General features: G+C 44.8%; 1 protein-coding gene across 15 annotated transcripts in view; it reads right to left on the minus strand.

The window, feature by feature from the left end:
- Window positions 1-6,518: 6,518 nt before the first annotated feature.
- TLK2 (tousled like kinase 2) overlaps window positions 6,519-25,916 on the minus strand; it is a 73,621-nt gene continuing 54,223 nt past the window's right edge. For 13 of the 15 annotated variants that reach the window (XM_072918962.1, XM_030255907.4, XM_030255902.4 and 10 more), the window contains 12 exons: window positions 24,671-24,807; window positions 23,142-23,294; window positions 19,328-19,394; window positions 17,387-17,484; window positions 16,928-17,009; window positions 15,174-15,265; window positions 14,039-14,128; window positions 13,391-13,560; window positions 11,826-11,964; window positions 10,640-10,751; window positions 9,625-9,732; window positions 6,519-9,157 (listed from right to left, as the gene is read on the minus strand). In XM_072918962.1, coding sequence (XP_072775063.1) covers window positions 8,984-9,157; window positions 9,625-9,732; window positions 10,640-10,751; window positions 11,826-11,964; window positions 13,391-13,560; window positions 14,039-14,128; window positions 15,174-15,265; window positions 16,928-17,009; window positions 17,387-17,484; window positions 19,328-19,394; window positions 23,142-23,294; window positions 24,671-24,807 — 1,422 coding nt within the window. In that variant the 3' untranslated portion in view covers window positions 6,519-8,983. 15 annotated transcript variants of the gene reach the window in all.

Consider the following 25,916-nt stretch of genomic DNA (forward strand, 5'->3'; position numbering starts at 1 on the left):
GAGAGGTCGCGATGCCCCGGTACGGGGCGGAGGGTGTGGGGGAGATGCCCGCTGTGGGTCCTCAGCGTGGGACCCCAGTCAGGGTCTGCCTTAAACTCCCACCACACATCGTTGCTTGCACTTCTGGGTGCCAGGCAGTTATCTCATTCCAAGCACAGCCAGCCCAGCTGGATCATCCTCCGTCCATCCCTGTGGCACAGAGCTAGGCAGCTCCTAGTCCAGCTGTGGATGCTGAAGTTGGACATGGCTCACTGCACTTTCCACCACAAGCCCAGTGCCTCCAGCCATAGGGTGCTGGTGCAGCTCTCCAGCTTCTGGTACTGTGCTTAGGGCATGAGACAAAGAACATCCACAATATCTGATGTACGTATATCCTGCATCCCGGAGCTGAACATAAAAGGCTTTTAAAAACTTTTGAAGGACTTTTAAACTTTTATTTTTCACACCTCCACTCTAGCAGGACTGCCCATGGCCACAAAAGCCTCCCAAAGAAGGCAATATACGTGGAAAACACTGGAAGTTGGCATATTCCTGGCTTTTTACATCCATTTGGTGCATTTAGGCGATGCTCATGGTGTCCGTTCTTGTAGGAATATGCCTAAGGGTGTAGAAGCCTCACCTCCTCAAACTCTTCTGGGATTTGAGCAGTGCAGGGAGGATCAGTCAGTCCTTGACACACAGACTGTGCCATACAGATTCAGGGGTGATGATGCTTTTGAGGGGACCAAGCTGATGGCAGAGCTCCCATGAGCAGGGAGCAGGATCTGGCCCCAAGGTGGCACAAACCCCTGAGAGGGTGAGAAATGGGTGTGAGCCAGCGGTGTTTTGGCTGTTCTTCAGAAAATAAAGGAATCAGTTGTTTCCCAGTGAGGCAGGAAAGACCTCCAGGCTGGTGCCAGAATGGGCTTTTGGAGATGCCAACCCTCTGGAAGGGCTAATTAAGCACATCAGCATCTGGGCTGTTGGTTTTTCTAAAGCAGGGATTATTTTTTAATTGCAGCAGCACTGAGAGAAAGGCTTTGCTGGCCTCCACGGCTGCCACAGGAAACAAGCATGGCAGCCCAGAGGAGAGGAAGGAATCATCCAGATCCTCTCTCCTATCCCAAGGACTCCAGGGGGATGCCACCCACTGAGACACCAGTGGCTGGACATGATGGGGCTGTGAAGTCCCATGAGTGGGACCCTCCACACATCCTGGACAAACCTGACATCCCTTTCAAGGAAGTTTAACCCATCAGAAAGAAGGAACATAGCAGAGTCAAAAGGCTTTGGATCCCATGGAGCATTGCCGCTTCCTGGTCTGGTTCATCCTTGTGACTTGGAGGCCCCTATGCTTCATGTGATTAGCAGATTAATTTCTTCAACACAGGCCAACAGCTCCTTACCTACTCTCTTCCTAATCCAGTCAAGTACCAGTTGAGTTGCTACTCAGCAGAGTGGATCAGGAGGAAATGTGTTTTTCCCTTGGGATATTTCCAGGCTGACTGACCCCTCTGGCCCTAATGAGTTGCTGCCAGGCAAGGACAAGTTGACATGGCTGTATGCACGGGATGGCCAACTGCACCTCTGGCCACAATCTCAGGAGAGCTCCTTGCCTTGGAAGATTGATTCAGAGCAAATGGGTTTATCCCAGGATTACCCAGAACTTGGGGTATTCAGTGTCAGTAGCTGATTCCCACAGTTGAAGCATCTGTATCTTGTCATTTAATTGGAAAAAATAAATTCTGGGTTTGGGCCAAAGCAATATCCCATGTAGGGAGTGGTCACAGTGCCAGGACTGCAGTGGGATGGGGTGAAACAGCATTGGCTCAAGTAAAAGTCATCCTGGAGAAGGTCTGAAAAACATCTCTGGAGATAGATCCAAGCCACTTGCCTGCCTTTGGCTGGACATCTGACCTGGTCAGGAACACTCAGGAGAAAGCAGGTCACTCAGATGCTCAGCAAGTTGCAAAATATGTCACCAACATGGAGTGGGATCCAACTATGGGGGTGGGGGAGAATCCTCAGATTTGGAGCTGGGGTGCTTAGTGGCAGTGAGGCACCCCATGACTTAAGAAGTTTGGGGCTGTCATGGGGCACATTTGGTGTTTGCTTATGCCAGAGGCATTAGAGGAAATCTGGGGACCCGTGGACAGCATCTATAGCCTCCAGAATTTTCTGAAGGAAGGGTCTGGCCACATCTGAGGACTGGCAGGTTCTAAGGGTCTATTTATTATATGACCAAGGGTGTTCCCCCCAGCCCATGGCTCTCTGCAGGACTGAGGGCTCCAGGAGATCAAAGCCCTGCCTGTGGGCAGCTGCTGTTAAAAGGACTCTGGTGTCAGGGGCTTGGCTTTGCTGGGGACCAGCAGTACCCGCCAGCTTCTGCCAAGAGCTCAGCATTGCCTTGGCCTCATTCTGGCTGCAAATAGGACTGGCTGGGCCAAGATCAACACCCACCTGGCAGGCGCTGTACACTGAGGTCACTGCTTGGGGAAGAGGCTGTCTTGGCGTCTGCTGGCTCCTTCTCCCTTGTGCCAGCAGCAGTGGAAGCAGGGAATGGCCATGCTGCTCTCTCTGTTGGAGACAGGCAGGAACAGCCAGTCCAGCTCCCTCTCCAAGCTCCAGGCTTTGCACTGCAGGCAGCGAGGATGATTGGTATCCTCTTGCTGGACTGTGAAGTTTGGTGGGGAATCTCATGGGGGTACAGCAAGGGACTCATCCCCAAGCTTTGCATTTGCACTCTTCCCTTTCGGGAGAAACCTGGGGACACCATGCAGAGGCTCAGCTCCTGAGCAGCCCCAGGCATGTTGGTTGTCGTTGGGGCCCCATCCTGATGCTCCTGAGGATTTGGTTTTCTCATTATGGTTCAACACTGCAACAGTGCTCTCAGCGCTGGTGGCTGAGGTTCCACCAAGCGGGAAGTGTCAGGAAGCACCTCCTGTTTGTGTCCCATGCTCCTCCCCCAGGAGCTGAAATTCAGTGTTTGGCATCAGCCCCCTCAACACTCAGCTGCAAGTAGAGAGATCCTGGCCAAAATGAAGGGCCCTTTCCCTGCCTCCAGCCCAGCCGTCCCTTTGGCTCTTGCAAGGAGCAGATGGAGCTTTGCCAAGGTCCCTTAATGTGCTTGCTCAGCCTCATTCCCCCCGACCTCCTTCCCAAATTTGCTGCCTCCCAGCACTGCAAAGGGAGTCCCTTTGTGGGCGTCCCAGATGGCAGCTCTCAGACCTCTTTGCTGCTCTGTCTTCTGCAGCCCCGAAAAGTCAGACAAGTTCAAGCTGCAAATAATTTATTAAAACCAGATGTGCTCACTTGGAGCTGCCATGAGGAATTTCAGGGCTCTCCAGCCTTGTGAAGACCAGTGCCAAGATCCTGGCCTTCCACTGCGGGGGTGGGACAAGGCTGGGGGCTGCCCAAGGAGAAGTGCTGCCTTGTGAGCCCATTGCCTCTTCTTCCTGCCTGGCTTCCCCTGGGGGGCTCCTGGAAAGGGGCAGATAGAGAATTCCACCCATGTACAAGAAATTTTCCTTTTAGAAAAACACTTGCTCTGCATGATTCAAGAGCAAATTGGCAGAACTGGGCTGCAGAGTGGGGAGGGGGGGAGGGGAAAGTAGCTGGAGAGTAGTGGAGGACAGCATATCCTGAACAGCATCTTCTTCCAGCCAGAAGTGGGTATTGGACCACAGAGCAGAGCTCTTAACCCTGTTCTCTGGCCCTTTCCAGCAAGTGCAGCATGGTCCAGTTGGCTCCAAGTGCTTCATTTCCACCTCTGCCACTGCCTTACCTCATAGCCATGGGCATGTTCCCTTCTACTTCCATCCCTCACCAGTTCTTTTAGCCTGGAGGGGTTTTGGCATCAGCCCCTGCCATTCTCCTGGGTTTGGGTGTGAGTGTGTGGATTTTCAGGATTAGTGGGAGCTGGGATGAGCCAGTCCTGAACAAAGCAGGTTTGGAGTCCTGATCCTGATGTGAAGTTGAGCCAAGAGCAGGGCAGTTGCCAACAGGGCAGCACATGCTTGTGGTTCCTACGCAGCCAGAGCCTTCAGCTGGGAAAAGACAGGGCTGAGCAGAGCTCTGGATTTTTTCTTCCCCTGAATGCAAAGCAGAGTCAATCTCCATATAACTTTGCTGCTGGTGTTTCCCTGGGCAGGCCTTAGCTCAAGCCCAAGTGTCCCAGCCAGGCTGTTTTGTTCATAACAATCCCACACTAGTAGGGCAGATGGTGGATAACCTCTATTTTCAGGCTTCTCTGAATCAGCTCAAAACACTTCAGCCTGCTTCAGCTGGGAAAAGACAGAAGTGGAGTGAACAGAGAAAATTAAGGAGGTTTGTGGTGGTGCCCCCTGTCTTCGCAGAGGAAGAAGAGAAGATCTTTGTTCTTGGACCCTCGGCCCCAGGGGAAAATGGGGGGGGACTTTTGGTCCCAAAAATGGAAAACTGAACTGTTGTTTTTTCCCCTCTTGCCAGGGCATCCTTAGGAAAAAATCCTAAAAGCAGTCTGTCCATCCGTGCATTGGTGGCGAGAGCACTGTGCATGGAAAGGAGAGGGTCACCACTGGCAAACTTTTTTTCTCCGGGCGGTGCCATGTGGTGACATGGAAGCACAGGGTGTGGCAGCTGTGTTTCTTGGGGGGTCTGTGGCACAAGAGAGACTCCTCTCTCCCTGCAGATGGACTGGGTGTTGATTATCTGGAGGGTGGAAACCTGATTGGGGTCCAGATTGTGTCTCACTGTAGTTTGTTGGAGTTGGGTGGTAGGAGGAGGAATGCTTTGGAAGGTTTTCATTTTGAATTGTGTGTGTTTCTTTCTTCTTTTTTTCTCTTTTATAGTAGCATAGTGGTAGTAGCTTAATAAAGTTTTTTTCTTGTTATTAGGCTTGGGCCTTCTTTGCTCTGTTCTCGATCGCATTTCACAGCATTCAATTGAGAGATTGCATTTTCATGGGGACACTGGCATTGTGCCAGTGTCAAACCATGACAACATGCCAGCAACTTCTCCTGGCCTTCACACCCCCTTGCAGCTAAAGCATGGAATGGGAGTGTGTCTCAGGCCTGCTCCCAGAAGAGACAATAGTGTCCTTGTGGCCAAGAGCCTGCTCCTGGGTGTGAATGTAGCAAGGGGAGGCTGAGCTGCTCTGTGTTTGTTTGGCCTTTTGCCCCCACCCAGGGTGATGTCCAGGGGGCACCCAGCTGCCCCTGAGGGCAGCACTGGGGTCAGGGAGAAGCATGCAGCACAGGAGAGCCATGTGCAACTGTGGAAAATCAGTGTCTCGCTGCAAAGATGCACCAGCACGTGGTAGCAAAGATTAGGTCCAGTCTCGGTAGGAGTCAGGGTTGTGCCTAAATTATGCTCCCACACACTCCAGTCTCCTGTTCTCCAAGCTGTGAGTAGGAAAGTTTAGTTTAAGGCTGCTTGAGCCAAGCTTGTGTAGCACCCACAAAACAGCATCCTCCAGCAGCAGACCCCAGGCAGACAGTGGCAGTGGTGGCAAAGCTCACATTGCAGGTCTGCCAAGTCACAAAATAAACTGGGACTGGCCCATTTAGTAAAGGGAAGCTCATTTATAGCATGACTCCCAGCTGCGAATGGAGGAGGTGAAGCATCCAGCGAGGCAGCCCCTTGGTGAATCTTGATCCTGCAGGCATCAAGGTGCATCCCCCACACACATCCCTGCAGATGTGGGCACCCGCCTACCCACTGCAGGACAATGATGACGTTTCTGATGCTACTGAAGCACCTTTCCTGCCCCAAATCTCTGTCACATCACCTGAACTGGAACAGGGGCTGGACATCATCAATTGCAGCAGCAGGGAGGGAGGCAAGCTCACTCAGTGTTTGGTTTCACTTGCACTCACTGACTTTGACTTGAGGCACAGTGAAGGTCAGGTCAGGTTTGAAGTGTAACCTGGGGCCTGGTGTTTGTCTGAGGAAGCAGCCCTGGAAGCCCTGGCTCCTCGGGGCAGCCAATACATGCCTGTGGAGCTGGATGTGCCAAGGATGCTAGCACTCCCCACTCCAGATACAAACTGACCCAACATCCTCAGCTGCCACAATCCTTTTTAATTTTCTGTTGTGTGTTTTTTTAAAGTTGACAAAGCCCAGCCCCAAGAAATTAAAGGAGTTGAGTTTCATCACTGCTCAGGGTGGTTATTGTGGGTAACTGGGCGGGGAGACTTGGGTGTCCATGGGCTGGGAGTGGGTGGGAGGTTGTGACTCACACATTTTCAGCAACAGAAAAGGCGGGTTTTTTATGTCCTCAACATATATGGCTTCCAAAGGGCAGCTGCTATTCTACACGAAATGAGGGACAAATCTACCTCAGCTTTCTAAGTTATGTTCCCAGGACAAGATCAACACCAGTAATTAAGTGAATCAAATTTTCAGCAATTTCACCTCTGATGCAGAGATCTCACTGCTCTGAGCTATGGAATACACCCTTCCTCCATCCTTCCTCATCCTTCTTGTGTCATCTCTGTGCAGCCACGGCAAGAGAGCTCATGCCAATGCCAAGAGCAGAAAAATAGTAAAAGCCAAGCAAATCAGTTTCTTAAAACTTATTTTAATATCCATATCTCATCAGTTGGGTAGAGCCAAAACAGTCTGGCCTGGTTTAAGTTACAAATTCTTCATACACTTTAAGTAAATGAACAGTGTGGCGATAGGGTCTGTTACTGGAAGTGAAACCCATCTTAACAAGGGAAGTGTTGCAGCCAGAATTCTACCAGGGTTCTTCCCTGCTATCAGCCCCAAAAAGCCATCACTGTCCCCTGGCCCTGAATGGGTGTCACACAGCAGGAATAAATGCTTTTGACACAAAACTAATCACACCCACAAAGATGCACACACTGAATGGCCAAGAAACAAGGGGACCAGGATAGAAAAAAACCCTTTTAGAATTCTCCCTGATATGGAGAGATACCAAATCACCAGTTTTGGCAAATGCAATGAAGCACCAACCCTGATTTCTCCTGACAGAGGCTGAATAAACACGTTGAAGCTCCTTGCTGGACAATTAACTTCTAGCAGCAGGCATGGAAAGGGCTAAGAAAGGATGGCTGTGGATTTAAAGATGCAGTATTTCTGTTCTTTTTATAAAACACTACAGCAGTTTAGACACCATCCTAAATGCAGCTGCAAGGGAGTAAATCAAATTAAAAGCCCAAGAATCACTACAAAAAATATTAAGAAAAATCAAAGTAGCAGAGTTCTCCACTTCCCTGGCCTGTTACTTAATTCCAACAGACTGCTCCATTTCTCAGTTAACAGGTTCCTGATCAGGTTTAAGCACAGTATTTGCAGATGATGGCTTACAATAAGGTGGACAAGTGGCAGTTCTGAGTGCATGATGGAGAACAGCACTTGCCAGGAGATGCCAGTGGGGTAACAGAGCCACCCAAACAGCCCACAGGCTGCCACAGCTGTGGGTACAATCCTGGAAGTGTCCCACAAAGGATCCCCCAGCCCAGAATAGTCCAGGGGCTGGGAAGGGTGCACAGGGTGGCTTGTTCAACCACCATCCCGAACTGCCGTCATGCAGGGCTCATCTCCCCCCCCCCCCGGGACAAACCCTGCTCCTTCACACTGCATCTTGAAATATTTCTGGCTAAGAACTCCTGCAACACGTTAGGAGCACTCCAACCTGGCTGCCACATGTTCAGTTGCTGTGCTTTTTGCATTTTCAGTTTTCCTTCTAAGTGGGAGGGAAAAGAAAGCAGAGTGGGAGGCTCCCATTTCACAGCAGGCAGATCCAGCTGGAGGTACAAGACCCCTCCATGCATATTACAGGAGGGAGACAATAATTAGGGTGTTTGCTCCTTTCAAGAACGTTAATTCCCTGCCATCTGAAACCCAATGCAGTGATGGCAGCAAGTTTCATGAGTCAGCAAGTTTGAAAATTGCTAAGGGAGAGAGGAAGCTTTGCTCCCAAGTCACCCAACAGAGACGAGCAGACAAGGCTTCAGCTTCAGAACACTCTAACATGAACAGATCAGTAGAGAGCTGTGTGGGCACAAATCACACCTGTGACACCTGAGCTGTGCTTTAATCCCTGCCTGCTCTCTGCCTGCCAGCCAAGATCAGGCTCACAAGTAAGGAGAGCTCAGTATGAGCATGATGGACTGGGTCTGCAAAAACAGCACTTCAACACATTAAAATGGTGCAACCGTTTTGAGAGCGATGAAGCAGCAGCTGAGACCTTGTGGCAGCCTGAGCTGTGATCCCCTCTAATCACAGAATGACACAGGCCTGTTCTCCCAGGGCTTCACCACCCTCCTGAGAAGGTGAATCATTCCCAAGAGGCCATCCCAAAAGAGCAGAAAGTTGCACCAGCTGCAGAATGGACACTGTCACAAACCTGCTAATACGGGTTTCACTGAGACCAGAAAACTGTCTTCTTCCAAAAAACTGTTATTTAAAAAAAAATGAAATTAATTAGGGGTAAAACACTAACTCTAGTGCCATGAACAGGCAGGATCAACTTTTTTCCCCTCCAAAGGGCAAAGAGTCATATACCATCCCCAGCTGAACCTTGGTGCTTCGAGCTTTTCAAGGAGATGTTACCTAAACTTTATTAAAAGAAAAAGAACAATGTTTAAATATCAACACTGGACTAGCCCAGTCTTTTTTCCAAAGTCCACATTCTTCATATGAAGCACACACGGCATCCTGGATTTTCCAAGGCTGCATGTTCAGAAGTTCACAGTACATGGAACCATGTCTTTTTGAATTTTTTCTTGAGTTTCCCCTCCTTGCTCAGAGCAGTCACCCCTTTGTGGTCACTGACTGGATAAACCTCAAGCCATCTCCTATCCACATGGCTTGGCCTAGATGCTGAAGGCTTTCTTGATGAGAGTTGATGTTGTCATGCTCTATGGATGGAAAAAAGCAAGAGAAAAAAGCACCTGGTACAGGTTTCTTGAGACCCTTGTGGATTCCTCTGTTCCAAAGGTGTTTCTGAAAGTCTTTTTGCCGGTTTCTCAAGCAGTTTTTGGCCTATGACTCTGTCTCAGTTTGAAGAGCTGTTATTGGATGATCCAGAGGTTGATGCAATTGCAGCTCCAGCTGGGCTGCTTGTGGATACAGATTTGCGGATGTGAGGCAGCAAGTAGGGGTCACAGGCCAGCTGCTGGACATCTATCCGGTCCTCCTTTCGATAGGCCAGACACCGCCTGATGAACGCCTGCAGCACCCCAAAACCAAAGCAAGAATTAGTTTTTATGACAGACAGAGGGAGTTTTTGACTCTTTGGGAGTGGGGCCAATGTGACAACCCCAGCACAGAAATTCCCTTTCCTAGACACAGCCCAGCTGTTGCACTAAATCTCATCTTGTACCACGAGAAGCATGGGCAGAGGCACCCAGTGCTCAGCCTGACAGCTGCAGTAATCATGGGATCACAGAATGGTTTGGACTGGAAGGACCTTATAGCTCATGTCATTCCAACCTCCCTGCCATGAGCAGGGACACCTTTCAGTAGACCAGGCTGCTCAGAGCTCCATCCAGTCTGGCCTTGAACACCTCCAAGGATGGGACATGCAAAGCCACTGATGACTGTGATAGGTGAGCATTAAACACAAGACTCCTGCTGGTTTTATCAAAATCAGGAGGCTGGAACTGCCTGTGCTGCCTGACCCTCAAGAAGATTTACCTTTGCTTCTGGTGTGACTACTGGCTTTGGAGGGAACTGCACCTCAGTAGCTTTCAGAATTGTGTTCTCCTGCAAAATATCCTGTTGTGACTGGTTGTGGCCGAAGGGCTATCAAAAGAAAGAAAAAAGTTGTCAAAGGTTGGTGACAGGCATAAAACCCCCACAGCTCTACTGTTTATCATCACCTGACATCAGCATTTTTCCAGGCAAGCAGCCCACAACTGATAGGAAGGTGTTGTGGATACCAGAGGACCAGGACACATTGCTCCCATGCTCAACTGAACAAAAGAGATCAAGCTGGAACATGTCTGGCTTGCCCAGCAGGGATCTTCATCTGCTTCCAGACCTTGTGGTTCTGTTACAGCATTTGTCATCCATTTGAGCTGGCAGAGATTCACCCATTCGTCTCTGCTGGGCTGGTTCTACATGTCAAATGACAGGACTGAGCAGCACATGTGTGTCAGTCCTGGCTTCCACAACACTTAGCTACCAGGGACTCCTGAAAACAAGAGCCCATGGAATCCTTTCCCTTCTCTGTCCAATCTTTCTTGTTGTCATAAAGCTGACAAATCACCTTTTTCTGATCCGCCCTTTTCCCTTCCAAAAAAGCCATCCTTCTAAAGTGGGTCTTTGTACCTACATTTTCCCCCCCACCAAGCACTTGCAGCCATCAAGACCAACAAAGACTCAGGGCATGGAAAGTGTCACAGACAAGACCAGACCAAAAACCTCAGACAACGAATAACACACCTGTCCTGCCCAAAACAGCCTCAGTGGGAACATGCTCGGTGGAAAGAGATGTTCTGCATAATGTCTTGTCTGAAGGAAATGCTAAAGGTAGAGCACAACACAGCCTAATCTATGCTCCCCACTTCCATTAGCAGGCACTCTGCCCTGGAACTGATGGCAGGGAAACAAGAGCACAATCTAAATCTATGGAGAAGGAAGCAGAAGCCTGAGTTGCCTTCCAAAAGGTTTGGGAAATGCCACTAAAAGCAATTAAACGCCTTCTTACCTTTCTGCCATACAGACACTGATAGAAGATGACTCCCACTGACCAGACATCAACTTTATTTGAAATCTTTGGAGGTTCTTTCCCAACCACAAAACATTCTGGTGGCAAATACCTGATAAGAAGGAAGTGTTAAGAAGTTATGAGCAGCAGCTTCAGGTATTTTCCATTATTTCCTTTAGAACAGAAAATTCTATGATCAGATACTGGCTTGGGACTCAAGGGTCCCATTTCATTCCTGTGCATCTCTGGGCCAAGATCACTAATGCCTACTCCTTCTGGGAACAGTGATCCCAAGGACTCTCCAGACACTTGTGTTCTGAGCTAGTCAGCACAGTCAGTTTCTTTTCACCAGAGCACGTAAAACAAGCCCATTCTCTTTTATCTTCAGAACTTGTATTTGCTTGGCCAACAATTCCACAATGAAAAGCACACAGCCAGAATACATATTTTTTAGAAATATAACTCCAGATGCCACGCCCCAGTTAAAGACATTTAGCTTCACTCAGGGTACAGCTAGTTTCATTTTTAGGAACAAAACAAAGCTGTACAACACAGAATGGCCCAACAAATTTTCTGTTGCCCATGGGGATAGTTTGCAGTTTGGGTGACATCTAAGAGTGACACTTGGTGGCACTCACCAAGGGTCTGCTCTCAGCCAAGGGTGATACAGTGACACTTGGCACAGAAGATAAAGAATTGCTGAAAACATGACATTCATGTGAAGCTCTGGTTATAGACAACACTGTGAGATTTACATATTTTTCGAGAGCTAACTACGGATCTTCACCTCCTAATTTTAGAAGAATACTCTTTTCATCTCCCTGATGCCCCTGAATTTCCAAATAGGTACAGTATTTCCCCCGTTCTTAAGATGCGAGACAGAGCCACTCTGAACTGTGAAAGAGCAGCCAAGCCCCACTCCATAGCTCACCATCTCAGCAGCATATACAGCTTTTCACTAGCCTTTTGAATATGAGCTGGTTTTCAAAAACTGAACTGTTGAACAGCAAAAATCTGCCAGCCTCAAAAGGAGCTGTGTGACAACAAAAGCAGTTTGCAGGGTCTCAAACCTCCAGTGTGTCAAGCTACCACAGCTAACGGCAGCACACATAGAGCTGACACACTTCCAAAGCTGTTTATAAACTGTTCTTGATCTTAACTTGCAAATTCCCCAGGCATTGCTTACCAGTAAGTACCAGCCCCCTGCGATGTCAGCTCCATGCCATCAACTGAGTTGTAGCTATCATCATCCATAATTTTGGAAAGTCCAAAATCTGTGATTTTTATCTCTCCACATGCAGTACCATTGACTAGAAGAATGTTACCTAGACAGAGGAAGGAAACAGCCCTTAGGATACACATTTTGCAAGAATAAAATTGCATTGAGCCCTGCACTGCACAAGGACAAGAGACCTACAGTGAGCTGCACCAGATGTTTTATCTCTCAAAATGCTGAACTTCAGAGACAACTTGGGGACTACCAAGTGCTAGAGCTGATCTGCTCATCTTGGATGACCTAGCGACCTCATATGACTTGGAGCCTCCAGATCCTGAGCCCTGTTAGCCAAATAAGCTTCAAGCCCAGGCTATTTTGACCCCTTCCCAAAGGTCTTGTTGGAAGGGCAGGTCAAAAAGGAGGATTAAGGAGAGAAGTACACATACACAGTTATGACTAATTTTGCCCGGAAGTTCTGACTTGTCCTGTTTTCTCAACATGCCAGAAACTCTCTCGTTCCTAACAGTGCTCCCCAGTGACTTTCTAAGCTCAAAAAGGACAATGACTGCTTAGGCAAGAGTCTTTCATAAACCCATCAAGAAGTCAGATCATTGCTGTTTTTCTTCAAGCCTACAATAAAGTAGCAGAACTGTGTGTGATAGCAGCGGATGAATCACAGCTCTAGGCAGCTGCAGGCAGAGCTCAGACAACTTGGGAACAGCCAGAGAGGAAACCAGGTCACTATAACCAGTGCAACAGCACCATCTCCCGTACACATTCCTCATGCTGATGCAACAAACCACATCACAAACCAGTTACACAATGCTGATGAGGTGCCACCAGTACAAGGAGACAAGCCAGGGGTAACTGCCCAAAGAGACGGATGAATTTACTGGACTAAGAAAAAACCTATGTAGCCAAAATGTATCATCCCAAAACGGAGCATTTCCATTTTCTCCCTTGTGGCTCTGCCTCAGTGGTAGAAGGGAAATATACAACACCATTTGGGGAGGATCTTCTCCCCAGCAGATGTAACTGAATTAACTCAAAGGCAAACCTGAACACTCTGACTGTGCATCCTCAGCTTTAGGAGCTGACACTCAACATGAAAAAACAAACATTTCAAAGTTAGCTTCTGCCATCAAATTCTCAGCTAGATGATTACAGAAAGAATATGCCAGAAGAATGGGAACATGAAGCACACCAGTAATTGTGGAGCCGTTGTGAAGCAGTAACAGAAGCTCTCAACAGCAGAATACAAGCAGGACGTTAAGAATAACACAGCCACTTGGTGATTCAAGGTCTCATTCTTGAAAATATTACACCTCCGTGTTCTATGTTGCAATTCTGGTAGACAACATCCTTTACTCATTTTCCAAAGGTTCTATGCATTTTATGTTCCTTTTTCTTGTTGCAAGTTAGCTGTCCAAGACAGCCCTGTCTTCTTTTTGCTGTCTGAACAAAAGAAACTGCCTCATATTACCTCCAACCCATTACATCTCCTTAGCATCCTTAGGCATGTCAGCACAGCATACCTGGTTTAAGGTCATAGTGTATGATGGGAGGTTTGATTTCATTTAAGTATTTTAAAGCATTCACAATTTGCATGATAATGGATCGTGCCTCTTTCTCTGACATTAGCTTGTGCTGTTTCAGGTAGAAGTCCAGATCATTCCCCTCACAGTATTCTAACACTGTACAAAACCTGAAAGAAAAACAGGAGTTGTTGCAATTAAGGCACCTGATAGAAACCAGAACATTTTTGTTACTGCTTTTCTCTAACTCACCCATTTGGCCAATATATTAAATTAAGAGTCCTTCAGCCTATGAATCCCTTTCTAAAAGTAAGCTACCAGGAGCACAGGCCTCAATGCTCAACAGTACAAAGGTCAGAGATCCCCCATTAAACACCTAGAGGCTGAAAGCTGTATCAGCTGTGGCATTTGCCCAGGGCCAAGAGCAGGATTTACCAGTAAAGCACCACATCTGACAGAACACACCACATTGGTTTGTGAGCTGGAGTCTCTAGAAAACCAGTGTACGCTGGAAGTACACCTTGGTTATCTCTGCAGTAAAGTCTAACATTGGTGTGGACACCTTCTGGACTTTCCTGGAAACTTTTAAATACTTTGCCTTTAGTGAATTGGTCAAACCCTGGGAAAGGACAGAACAACACAACTTACGAGTCAGTATCCAGTGAGAAGTAATCGTATAGTTTAACTATTCGAGGGTGATCCAGTTCTTTGTGAATTCTGTACTCTCTACATGCATGTCTGAAAACAGCAAAGTCTGAGTATTAGTCATACATGGTACTTAATTCTAATTTCTCCAGATAGTGAATCCAGACATACCACACAGCATCCAGCTTCAATCAAACCCATGCACGTTCCTCAGACAGCTTCAGACAAATCAAGTGAAGGAGGAACTGCACAGAACAGTTCTTGAGAACCACAAAACCCCAGTGCAGCTCCAACCCTGGCAATGCTACAAAATAACTCATCTTGATTAATGGTACTGCTTGCCAAAATAGAATAGCCTCATAATTCCTTAAGAGATCTAAGAGAGCTGAATACAAAAATCAGCAAGTTCTAGAAGAATTCCATGATACTTAACAGCCTAATTTCCAGGCTTCAAATTCAGCTTAATTTTTCCCAGTAACTTTTCGGGGAATTACGAACAGCTTTATCTCAGAAGTCCTATGGAGAAGGCTTGGTTGTCACTCTGCAGTTATCTAACCCATGGCATTAGGAAACAAGAACTACCAACAGCAAAAGGCTTCCAGTAAAGGGTTTCGTCCTAATATTTAATTTAACCCTGCTCTCTGTCAGGCTGAAGCCATTCCTCCCTTGTCCCATCATTCCAGGCCCTTGTAAATAAGTCTCTTTTCATCTTTCTTGCAGGCTCCCTTCAGGTAGTGGAAAGCCACAATTACAATCACTTATTCTAGGAAGCAAAGGGAAGGGGGAAGCTTCCAGAGAGCACAATGCAGGTGTGTACCTGAAAGATTGGGAGGAAAAACCATTTCCTATAGAATTGCTTGAACATTTCAGAGAGAAGCCACTACAGCACTTTCCTCACAGAGCAATGATGCTTTAAAATGCAGAGGCACAGGGCTTATACAAAACTTTCTGTGAGTATGTACACATTTAAAACATTTCTAATCTGACTAGAACTTTTTCAATTAGTTACTAAGACAAAAAGTGGCTTTTGAAAAGTAGCAAAGACAGGAAAAAAACAGCCAGCCTGTTCACTGGTACTTGATAACCAAATGCAGGAGGAATTGGGAAACGTTGCTGGCGGCTTTAAAAACTCACTTACTTGTGATAGTTTTCTTTCTTCTCATCCCTCCAGTTTTTATTTAACTGGTGTATTTTCACAGCTACATATCTCTGTTCTGTTAAATCAAATGCCTGCAGAGAGAAGAGCTGAAAATCAGTAGGAATCACAGGCTCAAGTTAATAATGCAAAAGCAGACAGGCTCTAACAAACCAATATCTCCACCCAGGAAATCAGCATTAAAACAGAGTGAGGGAAAAGCAAACCCATATTTTGATTTGAAAAGTTGCACTAATGCATTCAAGCAACTCTGAAAACAACTGAATATTCTGTGCTTTGATCTGACTTTCCCCATGGGATCTAACTCAACTGCATTGATTTTGTCATTTTAGTACCAGAGTTACAAAGGGACCAGGAAGACCAAATTACCAAAATATAGACAGTTTTTATATTGGGAAAGACCCTGCTATTATTCTCCCAAGTCCAAAATTAATTTTCTACACTTGGGTTAATAAAAAATAACCACCAAAATACAGAAGATTTTTCAATGCTTTGCTTCTCTGGTAGCTCAGTATCCAGCTTAGAGCATAATGTTTCAGCACATGTAAAAGCTGGAGAATTCAAGAATTTAGCAGCGCTGTGTGACCTTGTGCTTTATCCTTCCCTCCACTTCTTTATTATTTAAACAGTCCTTAAAGAATGGACCTCTGAAAATGCACTCACGATGCAATGCAGAAATCTTCTACCTCGCCTAAGAATAGCAACAATAATATAATGATTTCCAGGACAGGACACGATGCTGTGGTAAGCAAACAGGCATAATGTGTGCTCATCCCAAAAGTTGTCTACTTAATTCCTAATACTTAATAGATTGGCCAAGACCCTGGAGAGGAAGGGCTAAGCAGGTCTTTGTTTTAGTAACAGTTACAGCTCTTAAGAGCAGGCAGGTAGGAAACATTCATGCCCTCTTGCTTTCATCTGTGGAGCCAAAGCTTTCTGCTTAGTCAGCAAAGCACTTCAAAGTACTTAAGACACTCACACGTCTTCCCCCCCATCTGAGCAGTCTAGTCCCCTTAGTTTAGGTTCCTATTGTTGTGCTGCATCAAAACAATAAAGCAACATGAAGTTTCCAATATTTGCACTGGCATAATTATTTCCATTCTAGCCAAATTCAACATGAATTCCAAACTTCTGAGTAAAACTGGGGAATACTGAGAACTGGAATAGCTCAAAGTGTAATAGTCAAATAACAAGAACCAAAGTATCCCATGTCTTGGCTCTTAAAGTGCTGACACCAGGAATCCTCAGCTCTAAGGAATTCCCAAAACTACACACACACAGCCCCCAGTCTACTATTTCAGAGGGTAAAATGAAGGCACAAGAAATAGAGGCACAAGAGCCTCATACCCCTAGGAAGTACTGGCCTTGCTCTTATTATTTGAGCTATTTTCACTTATTTATAGACACATTCAGACTTGCTGTGCCATCTCAGTAAGGCTTAGCTACTGCAAGTATTTGTGCATGGCATTTGAAGACACAAGTGGTTTGCTCCTCTGTCCTAACAAAAATTGAAGACTTGGTACAACACTTTTTGACACATATTTGAAGGGAGTTTGACCCCTGAGGACAAGGCCAGCACCTGAAAATCTCAACTCTGATGTCTAATACAAGCCAGATGCACCATGAGCTTTGTACTCCTTTCTTCTCTCCGTAACTTGTACACCATTGAGAAAACAAATGTAAAAACTCTGCTTCCTGCACATCCAGATTACATCAGATTGCCACTTCCAAGTTACCTTATATACTTCACTGAAGCCACCTCTACCCAGAAGATGTAGCAACAAATATCTATCATTTAGCGTTGGATGGTCTTTAAATCTGGTAAGAAAGACACGGTTTAAGAAGACAGAAATAACGATCTCCTCCGCACAATAAATTACAGCTACCGCACAGTTAAGAAATGAAATTTTGACTTTCAGACAGAGAAATATAATTGTGTTAATGACTGACAAATTTGATGCTATTTGATCACACTGCACCAATGAGTCTTTTTAAGGGTGCCTTGATGCATGTGGAAGCCTGTCTTATGTGAACTTCAAGCTATACCTGTACCACCCCACAATCAAGTGACTATTGAGTTGTAACATCAATTTAAAAACGATTAAGTGAAAGATTATGAAAAGATGGTTGCTCATTATGAAGAGAACAAATACAAAATTACTTTAAGTTCTTATCCCTGAATCCCATGTGCTTACTGTGAATTATCTTCATTGTGTATCCTTTTCAATTCCCTGATGTGCAGATTTCTAACCCTCTCTAGCCGTTCCAGCTCTGCCTGGATCTCAGCTTCTTCCTGCACAAGAGAAAACAAAAACACAACACTCTGTAAGGCACTGCAGGTAGTGTTTCCACCTGATTTATGGAAACACAAATTAAATTCCACTTCTGAAGAGGTTATTGGCATAAAACTTGTCTGGGAGATCAGAGAGATGGTCAGAGTCAGTTTGCAGTCATGTGGCAAGCAACAGGAATGAAAACTGACTGGGCAGTTCTGTTCACACCTACACAGACAGGAGGAGACATATCTTTACACCTCCTTGTTTATAATATTTTCTGTAATTAAGAAGCCTTGTTGCTGTGGTCTTGCTCCTTCCCTGAATAAGTGCCATGCAGCTGTTTTCGAAGGAATTTCAGTTCTGGTGGGACAAGAGAAAGAAGACAGCCCTCAGCAGTAAGAGCAGGGATGTCGTGACACATGGGATGGGGCAGCATCTGGACAGGATGGGAAGTGTGAGAGAATGACATTATATTCTACTAGTGGTAACTGCTCAAACAGGTCAGAGTGTTCCTCAATGCCACGTGGAAGTTCTGACATAGTGTTTGTCTAGCTGGACGTTCTGGTGCCCTTAAAAATGACATGAGAATTCACATCACTGTGGCCAGGGCTGCAAACCTCAATTCAAACATGCTCTCTGAGCAGTACAATTTGTGTATGTGACTCAGAGGACACTGTTACCCATCTGTCTTGTGATTCCACTCCCTCCCTTTCCAACTGGTTCTATTTTTAGACATAAAGAATAAGCCAGTTTCCAAAAGTGGAGAAGGATAAGCACAGCTTCAGACAATGCCACGATCCCAACACATGACTTCATTTTCCATTAAGGTCCATTTCCAAATGGATTCCTCCATTCTAGGGTGGCACTGCTATACCAGGATAGATGGACATGCAGTTAATTTCCTGAAGCAATATGGGAGCGGTAGAGCCAGCATGCCTGCAGCAGTCTCCTGCCTGTGTCACTTCTCTTTGTTCAGAGGTCAATAAAGCATAACGGGCAGACTGACAGCAGATTCTGGGTGTGCAGTAACTTTCTCTTCCACAGAAAATAACAAGGAGTACAGACACATTAATGAGGCCTTGCATTCAACTTGTGTGTCAAGGTTACAGGAAAAAAACTAAACACAGAGCTTAAGCACCAGCTGAGAAGGAAGAGGCACTCCAGCAAGACATTTACTTCTTCTTTGGTTCATTTCCAAAAGAAAACTCCTTGGCCTAAGCAAATCAGGAAGTGGCAGAAGGCATCTACTTTTTCCCCCAGTATTTCATCTGTTGAAGCGTCCCAGAAAACTTATTTATAGGTCACTACAATCACTTTCAAGGTAACCAACAGCTTATCCAAATATAACCTCACCTGCAGGTACAGTTTCTATTGAGGCCAAGGTATTTTGAGAACAAATGTGCATTGCTGCAGCCTGAACAGGACTGGTTTGCAACAGCCCAAGAGATTTTACTGGAATGATAACATTGGTTACTCAATATTGCAAAGAATTAGAAAAGTCAAAGACTTGCATTTTTTTGTTGTGTTTTTATAATTTTCTTCCCTTAGTTCATTCCTTACTGCTCCCTCATGTTACACACATTCAGTGTCCACCACCAGGCAGGTCACAGTGACAGAAGATGTATCAAAAAACTAGAACTTCTGTATGAAATCTTAACTGTAAGGACAGAGAAAGCTATTTATTGAAGCAAAGAACATCTTCTGTCAATATCACCGCCCCCAAAAAATCGTTACAAAATTCTGGCTATCCCTTTCAAGTGCAAAACCCTCTTGATTATCAAATGAGTACTGACCTCTACAGAGAAATGCTCTCGTTCACAGAATACTGCACAAAAAGCCTTTGCTGCAACTAGTTCTTACCTTTTTAAGATGACCTAGTCGGAGTTTGAAGATTTCCTCCTGTTCATGGTATTCTGCTAATGTTAACCTGCATGAAAAAGAAAGACTCGACACATTAGGTTTCCAAACGTGATAAAGTGAACAATCAGCAGAATGCACATTGCCAGTGGAAGTAACAACTCCACAGAGTAGATCAACAGCCAGCATAAAAATTTTTAGATAAACTCTGCAACTTATATTTTTAATAATCAGTCTAAAGGAGAACAAAACCTTAAACCTCAACAATATCCAATAATTTCAAATTCAAGTCCCTAATAGCACCTATATAGGCCACTGATTGACTTTTAACAAAGACAGCTAAACCACAATCTAAATATAGAAAAGCGAAGCCCAAATATTCCACATCTTATTTTCCATGTAAAGTTTGCTTTACTGACTAATTTTAAATTTTTCCTTGTAATAAAAGCTGGATAATTCAATCCAGATATTCACTTTGAGACTAGAAACACACCTGGCCACACAGCCACTGTGAACAGAGCAATGACCTGGGATTCAGAACTTTTTCCTGTTTCAGGTTCTGCCAAGTAGTTTCCAGGGAAACCTTCAGAAATTTATTGTATTTTTGACCTCGTGTAGTTAGGAGAAGCAATGGGAGAGGGGAATAATCCCTATTTTATTGATAGTAAATTATGTGCAAAGTTTCTGCTCTAGGTGGTTGGTCAAAAGAAGTTTCACAATGTTTTTGACCTCTTTTCCATGCAAGCATGCTACGTAGGACAAAGCACAGCCTTACACTAAACCAGTGACAGAGCCCATTGCTAGTGAAATGCAACGACACGCTGAGGTCTTTAGGACTAGAAAAATGAATCACTGTATTAACTGTCCCATTACTACCTTGCTTTTACCAAGGAATTTGGTGAAAGCATCACATGCCAACACAAAGTTATGACACGCTTATCAATTCATCTGTTCACTCTGTAAACATGACCTGCATGTGACAGCATAAAAATATCTTCTTTTAAACCTAAACTGAGTTCAAAGCATATCCCAGGAAGATTTCTGCAACAGCAAATATGGTCTACACAGTACTTTCACAAAGGTTAGCAAAGAAGGCCTCCAGAGCATCAGCATCTCAACTTATTTAAAAGGGGGACTGAGTCTGGTGTCTGTACATGGAGACCTTACTCAGTAAATTGAGAGGAGAGAGCATTCAGCTCATCAAGTGCTCATCTTGAAATGTCCCAGCTTCCCTCTGTTGATAATGCAGAGTCCAGGTACTTGAAACAAGGCCTAAAGCAGTTACCTGATAAATTTAATGAAAAACTCATAAGCCAAGTTCCCTATGAAAGAATCTTGAGCAGAAGGAACTGCTTCATAAAAAACAAAGCCAGTACCAAAGATGGTCACATGCTGTCTCATTTCTTACACAACTGCTGGTGACCCCGAGCTGGACTTGAGGATCCTTGGGAGTCCCCTCCAACTCGGGATATTCTGTGATTCTATGATTCTAATTCACACACGCGGCCTGAATTTTAAGTAGATTCAGATAATCTAAAAGACCGTCCCAAGAGTTTAGGTCTTTGTGATACTGTGATTCTTTGGTTGCTGTTGTTGTGTGAAGAATAAAGAGAAAACTGAATAAACCAGCAACAAGTTTTGCACATATGTTTGTGTACAAATAACAAACGTCATCAGTCTACTCACTAGGGCAGAGATGTAACAAGCACCACCAGGCTAACAATGCCCAAAACAGCTGCCTATCACAGTAATCATCACAAAAATCAAGGGGGCTCTGAGACAAACACCACCCAGTTCACAGAAACATACTAGAAACACTAGGCAGCTGAAGGCTGCCCTACTGAATCTCAACCAGCACCAGCGGAATTAAAAAAGCTCTTTTCTCATTCACAGGCTAGAAAACTCATTTTGGGAGAGCTTGTGTTTAAATTTGCATCACAGGACCTTCCTCTCCGTTTTAAGACACAGCAGCAACCATAACCACAGAGGAACCAAAAATCAAAAAAGGAACTTGACTGTCTGCTTCTCATTCAACTTCTAGAAACATTTATATTTAAATTACCTAAATGCCAGCCTCTGTAAGAGTTCCACAATGAAAAACCTCTCTCCAAAGGTCATAAAATTTTGTTCCTGATACACAATGGTCCAACAAATGCACTTACTGGATAACTAATGATTATCAAGTAGTTAGTCAGTCCAGTTGCTACAGCTGACTTGCAAAAACCTCAGTGTTTTCACATAAGCTACAACACTCCACATGACCCATATCCTTACCCTGGCAAGCAGTTTTTATCAAGTACACGACAGGAACCTTTTCTAAACCATGAAAGTATCACCCTAAAATGTACTAGTGAAGAATGATAAATCAGCAAGAAACAGAGAAAAAGTCTTGGGAACTCAAGAGGCTTCCTAGCAGAGCATGGTAAAGCTGGATTATGCCAAGGCAGGCTCACAGCACAAGCCAGGGCACACTAGGACCTGTGCTGCCATGTCTCCAGAATAAGCCATGCTACAGCTGCACCAGACTGCTGGAGAAAAAGAAGCCCACAAAAATGGAGAAAGCTCATCCTGCTCTTTGGAAGTGAAAGGTTGCCAAAGTGAATAGCAATGCTTCAAAATATCCATGTACAGACATTCCATTTGCTTCTCCCAGCTCAAACCTGGCAATAAAAAGGATGACTTGGAAGTTTTATTTAGTTCTTTTCAGGCTCCCTTGGCCAGAATGAGGGGGGAAAAGGTCTCCAACCAATTTAGTTATTTGCAGGAAGCAAACAGTGCTCTCCAACACAACCCACCTGATCTGCAGGTACCTGTATCGCACTCTAAGGGCACAGCCCTGGAGCTGAGGGCACCCTGAATATCAGGATTTACACAGCCTTGTGCCATCTCTGCTGAGACTGCAGAAGCAGTGGGAGCTTTTGATTCACATGTCCTTTTAAAGATTAAGACCAAGAATTCAAAGGGCTTCTGGAACTTTGAGGTCAAGTCAAGCCCATGAGATTTAATAATGAAAAATGAAAAGCATCAATGAGGGTTATGGTATTAGCCCACAGCAATAAAATGAAGTCTATAAAGGGAACTAGGAGAAGGTAGGGCTAAGTCTCTGACTAAATGTATTTCCAACTCACAAAAGATTCTGAAAAAAATAATGTTCTAAGTTTCTTTCAAGCCCCAGCTTCACTCTAGAAGAATATCAAGTCTCTTAGAGCATCAGTAACTTCAAAAGAGGCAGAAAAAAACCCAAAAAACATGAGAAGAGTAGCACTTCCACCATTTCTCTGAGTCAAGTATGTGTGAAGAACTGTTTTGGAGAACAGGCCAATGCTCAATACACTATCTCTATAGAGAGTATCTTATTGCTTCAGCATCCCAAATGAATTGTTTCAAAACTCGTAACTCAGAATTCTCCACAGTAAATATACAGAAATCAAGGCTTCTAAATATGTACAATTTTGTTTTCCTTAAAAAAAGCACCACGTATACCCTGATACTGATACCAATTCTGAACTTACAACACTAAAGTCAGTGCCCACTTTTCAAACCTGACCACAACAGGAATACTGAAAAAATTACTGGACTCATAAAAAAATAAAGCTCATACATAATCTGGACTTGGCAATTATCTTTGTTTTACTTCAATGAAAACTATTTAGAACTGGAGCAAGATGTTGGTGAATGCCAGGCTAATTCCACAATATTCATTTCTGCATGGAGTGAAGCCTGGAGGCAAGGGCAAAATTCCATTTCCCAGGAGATATTCTGCGCTCTAATCAAAGCATGTGGCTTTGCCACGCACCAAGAAGGCCAGAGAACCTACGTTTCATTTTCTGCTCCATTGGTCTTGTTCTTGCGTTGTTTCTGCTCTGTGCTTGCTGGGGGGGTCTGGCCCATTGCGGGTGGCTTCCGCTTTGCTAACATTTTTCGTTGTCTTTCTATTTCTTCCCGCTGGGAATTTATCCTTTCCTGTTGCCTGAAAAGCAGAGAGGAGAAAAAAGAAAACAGATAACTAAGGGTCTGCACTTGGTTGTTTTCAGCATCTGTTCTTACCAGATTGGACCCATGAATTTTGAATCAGTTGCACGTGTTAAGATTTGTAACAAAATATTTTTGTACAGAAAAGGGAGATGTGCCAAACATGATGAGTCAGAGTTTTAAAGGTATTTTTACATAAAACATGATTCTTTTCCTGGCTCACAGGAATCTTTCAGTAAGTGAAAGGTTTAATTCATGCAGAGGACATCCAAAGGAATTGCCAACCCCACAGAAACCTAGGATCCATGTCAAGTCACTAACATTCCACACACTTTTTCCTAAAAGCCTCTGTTAGAAATCTCAGATTTTCCTGTTAAAACTATTCCTCAAGTCTGGCACTGTCTGAGGAAGTATCCTTATACTTCAAAAGTACAGTTAAGCTATCCTAAATTCTCTGGAATATAACCATCATCACTCCTGATTTCACTAAGGAACTGTCTCTCTTCCAAGATAAAAAGACTATCTCAAACATTTTACAGTGATAAAAGCACTCTTGGAATTTCAAGTCTAAGTGACCTAAGCATTTGCTTACCTATTTCCCTTTTAAAAAGGAACTGAGACTGCAGGTAAGTATTCCAGAAGTATTTTTGCCATGACTTCCAGCATAAATGAAGGAAGCATTATTAAGTCCTTATCTGTGCCTAACGAGCACTGCATCTCCCTATCAGACTACAGAGAAGTGGTGTGATTTTAAAGGATCACACATAATTCTCTAGTGCAACTAAATTGCCAAGTCCTACTTAAAGGTTTAGGCCAGGTGGGAATTGACTGGATCTTTCCATTAACATCCTGCACAAAGGGTCTCTGATCTTCATTTCCAGGTTTCTGCAGCCCCTTTGATCACTGTTACCACAAGGCAAAACAAGTTAAATAGTCTGGATTTTTTCTTTCAAGCTTCTATACTTTCGACTTAAGGGGAAAAAAAAGTGCAAGCTAATTAGCCTTCTTTGACTAATATATGCAAAGATGCAAATCAAATTGACTTACAATATATGTGAGATTTTGGTCCACCCCTCCACCCCAAACACTACAAAGCCAGGTGGGTGCACTGAGGATTCCCAACAGGTCGTAACAGTTGGACCAGAGGTCAACTGAAACCATTTCATTCCAGTCCAAGTCTCTGGAAGTTTCAGTGGAAATAGATTTCTCACTTCAGTGTGAAAGAGTTCCCCATTGTCAGGAGTTCCTATCCGATCCTTCCATGCATCAGTCACACCATTCTCACATTCTGATGTGCAAGACATCACACACAACTGCTAGGGTTTTTTCCCCATTTCTGCTTCTGAAGTTAAAGACAATCCTGTTTGTCCTCACTTGATGAGGTTCTGGAAGGCATAACCATCTGTCCACTGCTCGGTGAAGGATGCGCCGTGCCGCACCGTGGTGAAGTGCCCCAGCCTCAAGCGATCCTGCATGCTCTTATCTCGGCATGCCATCTTCTCCTGCTTTGACTGAAAGCAAAATAAAGCCATGTAAAAATACAAGTCTTAAATTACTAGCTAAGGGCTGTGCTGCATTTTAAAGCACCACCAATTCTTTCCACTTTCTGTTATTTCTGATTATCTGAAACCCAGCTGAATATCATTGATCAAATTATTGCTGGTGCTTCACACTGGTCTGGCAGGCGTTTGTTCACCTTCATCATGACATTTCAGCCTCACTCTTCCCTCCTGATGACTGCCTGGGCAGCTCACCCATCCTCTGATCAGTTGAGATCAGCTTCCCAGTAGGATAAAAACTATCTCTTTGTATCAGTAGCTTAGATAGACTGCAGGCCCAGCTCTGACCATGCCCTTATTCAGGAGATGAAGAAAGAAAATGTACCTTGAATCACTATTAAGACTAAGATACAGTGATCAGCCAGCTCAGTCCTACTCTCGTACATGTCCAGAAGTGACACAATCTCAGCAAGGTCATCACTCTGGAGAGGGGAGCCCTGCTCAGCCAAGAACAATCAGCTCTGTGACAAAATCAACTCTAACAGACGGCCTGTCCCAGTCAGCACCTGGGTAGTTTTACCCCCAAACAATAGGTATAGCTGGCCAACAGGTGAAAGAGCAAACAAACCCCCACACTGTTTAACCACCAAGAAAGCTGGAAATCTTTCCGTAATGAACCAGGCTGGATGCTGGTGAACCTGGCACTGTCCCCAGTGTGTTGTTTTCAGTATTACACAAAGCAACAATTTCCAACTTCGCCATTTGAAAGAAGGTCTAAATCACCTGCCCATGTCCCAGAGTGTATCTGCAATTCCACTGCACAATGGGACACTGCTGCTGCATTCCCAGAGCTGCACAGTGTTGCTTTTCAAGTGTATGGGTTTCCAAATCAAGCAATGCCTGCTGCATTTAGAGCTCTTTCATTTAAGCAAGAGATCACTCTGCCACTATGGAAAGTGACTAAACCTTAACATTGTGAACCACTTCAGTCTTTGGATTACCGTCCTGTCTGCAGAGAAGTACTTCAAGACAGAATTCTAGTTATCTTTTCTCACTGAAGCAACAGGAGCAGATTTTTACTGCTAAGCAGACAGAGATGTTTTCAAGGATGTGAACTGTGG

The sequence above is a fragment of the Taeniopygia guttata genome, chromosome 27 (genome assembly GCF_048771995.1).
Source record: "Taeniopygia guttata chromosome 27, bTaeGut7.mat, whole genome shotgun sequence".
Lineage (NCBI taxonomy): Eukaryota > Metazoa > Chordata > Aves > Passeriformes > Estrildidae > Taeniopygia > Taeniopygia guttata.